Source organism: Lepisosteus platostomus, chromosome 10, assembly GCF_059453375.1.
Source record: "Lepisosteus platostomus isolate fLepPlt1 chromosome 10, fLepPlt1.hap1, whole genome shotgun sequence".
Classification (NCBI taxonomy): domain Eukaryota; kingdom Metazoa; phylum Chordata; class Actinopteri; order Semionotiformes; family Lepisosteidae; genus Lepisosteus; species Lepisosteus platostomus.
In genome coordinates this window covers 43,963,808-43,974,023 of record NC_142620.1, presented here as the reverse complement: position 1 = coordinate 43,974,023, position 10,216 = coordinate 43,963,808, and the positions used below count along the sequence as shown (strand labels likewise).

The 10,216-nt window shown below is 40.1% G+C and overlaps 1 protein-coding gene across 2 annotated transcripts in view; it reads left to right on the top strand.

Moving 5' to 3' along the window:
* clcn5b (Cl-/H+ antiporter 5b) overlaps positions 1-10,216 on the top strand; it is a 35,494-nt gene that overhangs the window by 14,002 nt on the left and 11,276 nt on the right. Inside the window, exons 1-4 of one of the 2 annotated variants that reach the window (XM_088649111.1) lie at positions 127-267; positions 6,169-6,320; positions 7,343-7,442; positions 7,824-8,011. In XM_088649111.1, coding sequence (XP_088505237.1) covers positions 261-267; positions 6,169-6,320; positions 7,343-7,442; positions 7,824-8,011 — 447 coding nt within the window. In that variant the 5' untranslated portion in view covers positions 127-260. Of the gene's footprint in view, positions 1-126; positions 268-6,168; positions 6,321-7,342; positions 7,443-7,823; positions 8,012-10,216 lie in introns of those variants that run through there. The other variant, XM_088649110.1, reaches the window with a different exon arrangement.

Here is a 10,216-nt window from a genome sequence, read left to right as displayed (position 1 = left end):
GCTCCCGGAAATGCTCTTTGATGCAGCAGAATGATTAGCCTCTCTCCATTCCAAGGGTCAGGCCGTGCTGCTGATGACATCATGAGCAGAGTGCAGGTGGAGAGAGAGAGACTGGCAGGGCCAGTTCAGCGAAGAGCGCTGTTTTTTTTCAACTCAAGCCAAGCAATGCTGTTTGTCTCTCGGCGTAGCAAGCAACGGCAGGGACCCGTGGATTAAAAAAAAAACAAAAGGAAGCGCACTGTGACAGGAAGACGCCGACAATGGAAGGTACATGAGTGAAGAGAAAGAGGGAAACACTTAGTAGCCTGATAATGGAAGAAATCAATAAGCCTCAGTAATGGTGCATGGTGTGTTGCAGGCTCACGAGAGAGAAAGCAAGCATGCTCTAGGCAGGGGCTGGAATGATTTTTGTGTTGGCTGTTTGGAATCGTCTGTTTATCGCCACTTCTGACATGACAGGGGAATTGTGGGGCTGTTAATGTCAGATAAAAGTTATCTCCCCAGCTTGTTTGATGGTCTCTGCTTCAGGCTTATTTCCGGAAGAAGCAGACCTTTTATGTTTTATTTTGTGGCTTGGAATCCGTGCAGTGTGATATTGCAAACATTCGCTGTATTTAACATCTTTCGAGTACAGTACCATGGCTCTAACTGTTAACAAAGTGTGGGATGATCAAGGTGGGGCAGCGATTTCAGTGTTTACCATGCCAATTCTGGAGTCCAGCTCTTTGGATCTTTAGCACCTTTAGGCAAGTTTGTCAGAGCTAAAATTAGGATCAAAGGTGGACAGGAGTTAGCATTAAAGGAGTGAATGAATAGCAGTCCACTTATAGTGGCTCCAGGAAACGTTTGTGAACCTGGTGGAGAAATATGTTTTAAAATATGAACAGAATAAACTGCCTCTTTGAATGCAGGTATATAATATACAAAGCATACAGCAACTATAATTCTCAATACCTTGTTGTACAAGTATTAATACAGCCTCTGCAAGTGGATGTTTGATCAGCCTTGCTATAGGAAGGCTATGAGCTTTTTCCCCTATCGCCTTGGGTCTTTGTTCTGTTTCATGGTCATCTAAATCTGTCCTTATAAAAATATAACCTTGAATGTCATGGGGACCCCATACAAATTAGAAGCATAAATAACAAATGAAATGAACATTTTAGGAAAGACAATGCAGGCTTATGTATTATTTTACTTGGTAAAGAATTTTTGGTCAGTAGAACTCAGGCCAGCCTTCAGTGGTTCAGTGGAGGTTACAGGATAGTTGCTGCTTGACATTCTGTATCACCATGAGTGAGTTTCTGAATTGCTTCATGCTTTATCCTTCAGACTTCAGTTGAGTCTATTTTCAGAGACTCTGCAGCAGGTCATTGTTGTTCCTCTTGGTATTCTTTATGAATTGCTGTGTATTACATAGGCAACTGGAAATGTTAAAAATAACAGTTTATTCTCTGGCCCATCAGATGTGGAGAGCAGCCCACTAAATGCAATGTGGCTATCGTGACATGCAGGACAAACGCCACACTGCCCGGGCTTCCCATCCACAAGATGTGCTCCTCCCATTAGGCCAGTAATCAGGAAGGTGATCCAGCACATCTGCCTCATGGGCCAGAGGGAGATCAATGGGGGAATACTTTATCTCGGACGTATTCCTACCTGTAAACCAGGCTGACTCATTGAGCCTGGGCCTGAACATCAGCGGAAACAAACAGTTGACTAGGAGCTGCTGCGAATGTCTGATCCATTGAGCAGCTCCTCTGCATCTGTCCTTGACTATCCCCTCCTGCACCATTCCGCTCAATCCTTGTGTGTTTTTCGCTTCTGCTCTCGGTTTTTTCGACAGGGAGGAGACGTGCTTTTCTTATTCGTGTAAAGACGTCTCAGCTGAGCCATGGTGCAGCTATATTGATTGTACAACTCCCTGACACTGGCCCTGTATATCAATGCACAAATGATTGTTGGGTAAACATCAATACTGGATCAAGCTCTACACAGCTCAATGTTTGGAGTTTTCTGGGACTAATAAACTGTACAGACTTAATTATTTAATTCCTTATTTAGCTTTTAGTGAGAGCCCAGTTTTGCACAGCCGGGAAATGCCTGCAAATATAATGTGATATTTAATAATTAATGAGACACTGCTGTAACTCAAAATTGTTTTTTCATTGTCTGTTAGCTCTAGTATCAGGGAATGGTTTCGTCTAGCAAAAGAAGAAGCACACTTCGCAGAAGAATGTTCTCAGATCATGCTATGGTGCTTTGGTTCACCTTTGATACATTGAGCAATTTAAAACAAGTTAATTTTTACTGTTTTTTTAATAGTCTCATAGCTCAGCAGGAGCAAATAGTCCAGGGAGTAATGGAGAGTGAATATATCGGATGTGTAGCACCTCTAATAGGCCAGCATGTTTTGCATATACATGTATAACAGCATATACTAAATGTTGTTAGTGTCCACCACATTGCAGGATGCTGAGAAAGCCTGGTTCTTAATTATTTCATTATCCTGAGATCCGATAAGTGAATGTAATAAGGATCTAGCTCTCATAATCTTACTCGTATGAAGTGAAATCAGTCAAAAGCTTAAATTACATGAGACTGGCACTCTTGCGGCCATCTGCTCAGTTTGCCAAAGGAACCAAGTGGGCCTCCTTAGCCATTGTTCTTTCAGTACAGTCAGGAAGGATTCCAGTCTTCTTGCCTAGTTCACAGAGTAAATATGTTTTCTGATCTCATTCCTCCTTAGGCCACCCCAGCATGTACAATTATCAGTTTGATACCTAAGGCTTGTTGCAGCTATGTGGGATAGATGAGATCAGTACTGTATTTGCCTTGGGTACTCTACCCAAGCATTAAACTATTATACAAAATTGTAATTTTCTTATTTTTTGTTAAAGAAAATACTCAATGCTTTAAAAAGATGCTTAAAATAAAAGAAATACTAATATACCCTGTCTAGTGACTATTCCTTACCAGTTTAGGCCCTAGCACCCCTGTGACCCTGAACTGAAAGAAGCAGTTAGAAAATAGATGGATGGAAATTCTAATGTAGTTATTTGCCTTCTCCAGGTTTAAAGTCACACGCACTCAGTTCTTCATTATACAGTAGCAGTCATTCAGGTCAGGCAAGGAATTGTACATTTGGTAGGTCTTGTGTAAAGACTGGGGCGGCGCTAATAGTTTTTATTTTAAATATGAACTAAAAGATCTTAGCTCTCAATACGTTAAAGGGGAGCTGCAAAGTTATTTTTATATTTCAGTGTTTGAAAGAATAAGCATTGGTGAGTACATTTCAAACCACAATAAAAGTCAAATGTACACAGTGACTTATAAAACCTCCAATTAACATTACAAAATAAATGATATTTCCAGGTATGCGCAGCGCCACACTCTGCGATTCAGATCGAGGCAACAAAACTTCTGGCGCCGTGAAGCAGCCCTGTTACATTGTAAAGAAGCAGGCTTGTGAAAACATCTCTTTTAATCCAGTACAAATATTGCTATCGATTTTTGAGATGCTTTTGCCGATACATAGAACTTACTTGTTAACTCTGCATGCAGACCACATTGGAACATTTCTGCAGTGAAATATCTGCTGCACAACCTGTACTTAATTTGCTCGTACATCGCGTTGCCTAAGTCATTACAGGGCCACTTCTCGTTGCAAAACTGATACTCTCGCCCGTGGAGAGACCAGGGGTTTGCGACAACGTGGCAGCTTACAGTACTTTCACAAAGTGGGCTTAATTTGAAATGTGAATATGAATTTAACTGGTCTGAGAAATTGGGAATGCAGTTCTCCTTTTAATGTATCCAGAAACAGAATCTTGTTTTAGTATTTAGCTTCATAGCTGAAAACAATCTCTTTTCTTATTCTTAAAATAAATGTTTTTTCATTTTGCTTATATTGTGATTTGTGTGCTAATGAAGCAGTGCTTTGAGATATCAGGTATGGTAATCTGATGCACCATCTAGACCTTTCCCACCTGAAATGACAAACTCTGACATGCCATTCGCCCTTCATGCAGGGTCTGTGATGTGGAACACTTCCTGGAGTACACAAATCTGAACAAAACCATCTTTTGCTTTGCTCTAAAACACGTGTCCTGTCCTATGATCACATGTTCGCATTTTATTTAGATAAAAGCTTTATCCATGGTGATTTAAAAGGGTTATAGTTATAAAGATGCAACGTACTATCCTATATATGCAAGGAAGAAATGTAATAATACATAGAAACTAGAGTTACCCTAGTGTAGCACATGAATGGTGACTACTGTATTTTTAACAACAACAAGGTTAGGAGTAATAGAATGACAACCAGTCTGAGCTAGTGGGTCCTCAGGAGACAAAGTATTGCAGAATGGCAACATAAATAAGGAAAGAAGAGCCTGGAAGCTGGTACTGCATTTGTAGAAACGAGAGAAGACTCATCCTAAGTAACTATATTTGTTAAAATTGTTTCTCTAAGGTGAAAAAGAGTAGTGTTGCTGATAAGTGTATGATTACGATTGAGCTTAACAGTTTATGATTATGAAACTTCGGAGTATGGACATGGTTGTTTTCATGGATACCATATCTCCTACTAAATGCCAGTTGTTAACTGTGCAACTGTGGCACAGAGTGCAGTCTACAACGTCTGAGAGGTATCTCCCAATCGATCAGATCAGAACAAGCAAAACACAGGAGCAGAAATACAACTGAAAGTTTGGAAAAGTCAGACTGCCCATATAACTTTCATGCCGTTGAGTGGAGAATTTTGACACATAGTTGTTTCTCTTTCCATAAGAATGTGACATTTTTGCATACGGTTTAGAGTCATTTACTGCAATTACATTTGAAGAAAACTTCTCAACACCAGGGTATCTGTAGTGTTAGACCAGTTGTACAGTCTAGGGTAGACATTGTCTACATATGTTCAGGTGGGTAGCTGCGTCAGCATGCCTAGTCTGCAAAGGAACAAGTAATAGGTTTATTCCATGTTGAAAAGAGAAGAGAGCAAACACAACATTTCAGCTGTGAAGCCTTCTTCAGGTGTGGTCTTCTTCATTGTCTACATATGACACTATGGCCTTCTCCCAGTTGTCACACTACGCCCTTAGCCCTTCCTCCAAGTCCTCACTTCTGTGATGTAGAGCAAGTGTAGACTTCAAGTGCCTGGGTATTGGAGGGTGCATCGTTATAAAAAGGGTAATGGGACACCCCATCTGAGGTGACTTGCTGGTTACATGACTCAGGGTCAAAATACTTTTTGTTGTTGATCCTGCTTTCTCAGCAGATATTTTATATTTTTATATTTTATCATGTCGGCAGATACATTTAAAAAAAATATTTTTTCATTCTCCGCTCGCAGCTGGATGAAATTGAATTTCAACTCGTCTGTCCCTGCGTAAAAGTAGTGACCCATCGTGTTCATTCATGTTAAGCAGACTCGACAGGTTAACTAAGGAAAACTTGGCAATACCAGTCTCTATTTATTCAAAGCTTTTTATTACTACATGTATTTCATATCGTCTGTCCCAAGACAAAAATGACAGTACGCGGAATATAACGTATTCTTTCACGTTCATTCAAAATAAACTAAACAAGATAAACTAGACAACACCTCAAAGCTTTGTACTATTGAATACTTGTAATATTAAATATTCCATGTACAAAATACACCCCAGGTATATGAATATTCATCATTTAGTCTAAATGGGATGACGAAGTAAAAGCTTTATGCCAAAACCTAGAATACATACAGTATGAATCTTAAGTAGCCTTATTAAATTTTGTTTTTACATAAAATATTATGAATTTTAAACATTTACAGAACTTATATTTTACTAACACAAGAATATTTAGTTCTCCATGGGAACTTCTCTCCGCTTTGAGAGGCTAGAACATGAAACGTCACCATTCCAGAAGGAATTGGGGGTATATCCCTTCAGCGGAGTCCGCACTTGAGGCGGACATCAGAGAAGGGTGTATTAAGGGCTTGTAAGCACCCTTGTGAACCACAAATTTAGAAATGGGACATCCTAAGATGCAGACTTGAGAGAGAGCGCTTATATGATGGGCGCAAGACCGCAGGTGTGCATATTGGGACACAGCCCAAATCATCAGCATTGAAAAGTTTGAGATTTCAGAGGGCACCTAATGATCTAATCTCAATCTTTCTTTCAGGCTACAACACTTATACTGGCGAAGGGATGAATGGCACCAGCAAGCTGATGGATTTCCTTGATGAGCCTGTTCCAGGAGTGGGAACATATGAGGATTTCAACACCATTGACTGGGTCAGGGAGAAGTCCAAGGACCGGGACAGACACAGAGAGGTGAGCTTTTCTCAAGTTTCATAGAATACAGTAATTGGAATTTTGAGATTTGGCTCACAGGTTTGTCTAGATGTTTCTCCTTGCGAGAGCTATAGCACTGGTGTCTCTCCTCAAACAAATTAAACACAAGGCCTGATTTTTCATCAGGGGCAAAAGACCTTTCTCATTTGTTTGTCAGCAAGGCAGCTTATCGAGTCTGCCCGCAGGAAAAAGGTATCCCTCTCAGTCAATTTGCATGAACTGACTCCTTTGTCATGTGCATGTATTTCCATGTTAATTAAAGAGTTTTATAAAGCACTGCAGTGATTAACAGGACGTTTAACTGAGAGACGTATGACAAAAGAGCAGGATAAAAGACTTGCTCAGTCCAGATCTTTAGTTTACAGAAAGTCCATGCAATTGATCAATTGTAGCAAATGTTCTTAGCACTAATGCTTTTTTTGAAAAAGCATCTGTTGTAAAATGTGAGTGAATAATAATGGACAAAGAAGGTTTGATAGAGAAGGTGGCAGAAAAAATACTATTTTGTTTTTTTTTTCTTTTTGATCATTCTACCTGCTTTTAAAGTAGAAATTGGCCATTGCAAACATCCTGTAAATAGTCAAGTATGCTGTTACTGGAGAAAGTCCTTTCTTTTTGTTGACTGTTGCTTTGCTTTTTTCTCTTTTAAAGATGCACTGTGTCACTTAAGGAAAAAGTGATAGAATACAAAAACTGGTGAAATTGATTAATTCTGTGTGTGACTGATTATAATGAGTTTGATGTCTGATGGTCATTTTACCTTTGTAGCAAACAAAATCAATTGCACTTTATTACAGAATAGTACGTTTCTCTTCAGTTTCGTGTTGAATTAAATAGTCCATAGGTTACCTGATGTAGATTCAGCAGAAACTAAAAAAATAGCAATCCTACATTTGCAGCAAATGCACTGCAAGTCAAGATTCTTATACAAGTTAATTGACTTATTTTGTTTCCCAGTCTGAGCAACATTTGTGTTTGATTACCATCTTATTTTGCTTCAGATTGCCAGTAAAAGCAAGGAGTCGACGTGGGCTCTGATCCAGAGTGTGAGCGATGCCTTCTCGGGCTGGCTGCTCATGCTGCTCATTGGGCTGATGGCAGGTAAGAAGGGGGGTGTTGGTGCCAAGTGCTGCTGTCTTCCTTCTGAGGATTTCGTCATCTTAGAACTCTGGTCAAAAGCACTGTCCAGCATTTGGCCACTGGGCACGGCCTCTGACAATACCCTGTGTATGCAATGCCCATTTCAACTGTATTATATTAAAAACCTCAAATGGATCCCATTTTGGAGGGCTTTAATTACTAAAACCTGTCAAGAATCAATATTATAATTATCAACCTTTATTCTAGACACAAACCTACTAATCACCTGCTCTTTCTGTAATGCACTCTCCTGCTCATGAGTGCTCAATATAAGAAATCTGCTTACTAACCTTTGCCTTGGGGGAGTAACAAGGTGGCTGTTTGTGTCTGGTGCTGTTTCAGGGGCCCTGGCTGGGGGGATCGACATCTCTGCTCACTGGATGACGGACCTGAAGGACGGGGTGTGTCTCAATGGGTTCTGGTTCAATCACGAGCACTGCTGCTGGACTTCCAACGAGACCACTTTCATGGAGAGGGACAAGTGCCCCCAGTGGAAGAGCTGGGCTGAGCTCATCATCGGCCACTCTGAAGTCAGTCTGCTTCAGCAATACAGATTAGCCATCACGAGATAATTCTTTTTAAACAGGTTGTACGATATTGGTGATGTCGTTCACGTAGGTGGCTGCGTCTGCATGCGTAGGCTGCAAAGGAACAAGTAAAGGTTTATTCCATGCTGAGAAGAAAAGAAACACAACGTTTCGACTGTGGAGCCTTCTTCGGGTGTCCCAAATGTGTTTCTTTTCTTCTCTTTTCAGCATGGAATAAACCTTCGCTTGTTCCTTTGATATTGGTGATGCTGTGGATCACTAGCAGACAGAATAAATAAGCTGTTTAGGAGTCTAGGAATACTGTCTGTTCTAAAAGCTGATTTTGGCTCATTACATCGATTTTAAGTAGTATAATGTATTGTTTCTGTCAGCCTGCACCTATCATTGCACAATTTTCAGGCCCTACACAGGCCAAGATTGTAGCGTCTTATTGACATTGTGTGTTGTGCAATAGGAGTCGAAGCAGGAGGTCTTACTCTGGGCCCCGCACATTCAGTTCCTCAGTGACGTGCCTGGCTAGTGTTGGTGTCCAAGATACTTTTGGGGAAAACAGTTGTGTTCCTTCTGGTTTTGTCAGTATATTGTTCTGATTAGTAATATTCCACATTTAAAAGTCAGGTAGTGGTTCACAAAAGTTAAGTGCAACAGCATTTTCACAGTTCCGTCCATGCTCTGAAGTTGTATTACTTAAAACTGTGGCAGAAAGCTGCTGACCTCCTTGTTGACTGTGGGTCTTTCTACAGAGTTATGTGAACAGCAGCTCATTATTGGATGATTCACAAATCTGTGTGTTTTAACGAATCCATGCACAGACACCACCCTCTGCTGGAAAAAAGTAAAACAGCTGTAGAAGAAACATTTAGTTTCGTTAAGAAGTTTGCTGCAATTGTTTGTGCCATCTTACACTTCTGAGCATTTTTCTTATAAATGTGAAGTGTCGAATTGCTCCGCATCGAAATGAATTAGTAGGTGAATGCAGTTCTCTTTTGTTCCAGAGTTTAAAATCTATTTACAAAAGTAAATGTGAAGTTGAAATTTTAGCCATTATCATTTTTAGGATTTTACCATGTGTGCAGCAAATGTAGTTTCAAAGAAAGAATTTGCAGATGGATTTGCCTTGGGCAGATGTTTTCAATAGCTTTCTTGTCAAGTGGGATTCGATAAGTAGTTATTCTCGTGTGGTTATCTTAAAATACCCCTACCAGACAACTTAACTGCAGATCTTTTTTTGTATAATCAGCAATTTCTTACAAAGCTAAAGTACTGTGGCCTTTCTTTAGTTGCAACATGATTTAGTTTGTTTACTCTTTTTATACTCTCTCGGTAATTGTCGTTTTACTTAGTGAATCCATTTCAGCTAGAGTACCCAGTCTGTTAGTGGGAATGGAAAATGCTCTTTTACATGTTTATGTCCATGGGGCTTTTCTGTTAGATCTCTCAAAAATGGAGTTGGAAACAGCGGGGGAAAACAGCTGGAATAGACCATAAAATGTAATGAATGTCAGAATGCTTGAAATGTTAATGTGTGTTTTAAGGCAATATTAGCTTGGTTACACATAGAGTATTAGATCAGATCACTTTATTAGCCATATACAATTTCTTGCATTAGGAATTTATCTTTTTGCATACAACAGCTTGCTTTCCATGAGACACACAGACACACGGACAAGGAGAGAGAAGCTTGGGGTCAGAGCGCAGGGTCAGCCATTTATGCCCCTGGAGCAGTTGGGGTTAAGGGCCTTGCTCGGGGGCCCAACGGAGTAGGATTCCTCTGCCAGCTGCGGGATATGAACCAGCAACCTTCCAGCCACAGGCGCAGATCCTTAGCCACAGAGCCACCGCTGTATAACAGTGCACTTGTAAATGTGACCAGATCATTGTAACAGCATAGCATACTGTAGCTAACAGAACAGCAGGACAACAAACAGACATGAGATGGCATGACTTTTGGTTTCTGTTACAATCAGTTTTTTGTTTTGTACAGTCTTTACTGTAGTTGATACTGTAAAACTGACTCATAGTTAACAGAGTTTTTTAGTGTCACCTCCTACAAAATGTTCCTCTTTCTGTATATTTTTATAATTTCTGTATAGCTTGTGTTGATGAAGTAGCATTAATTTGCTTTACACTATTTTGAGTTCTATCTTTAAACACTTTGGGAAGAGTAATATAAAGCAAACTAGTGAC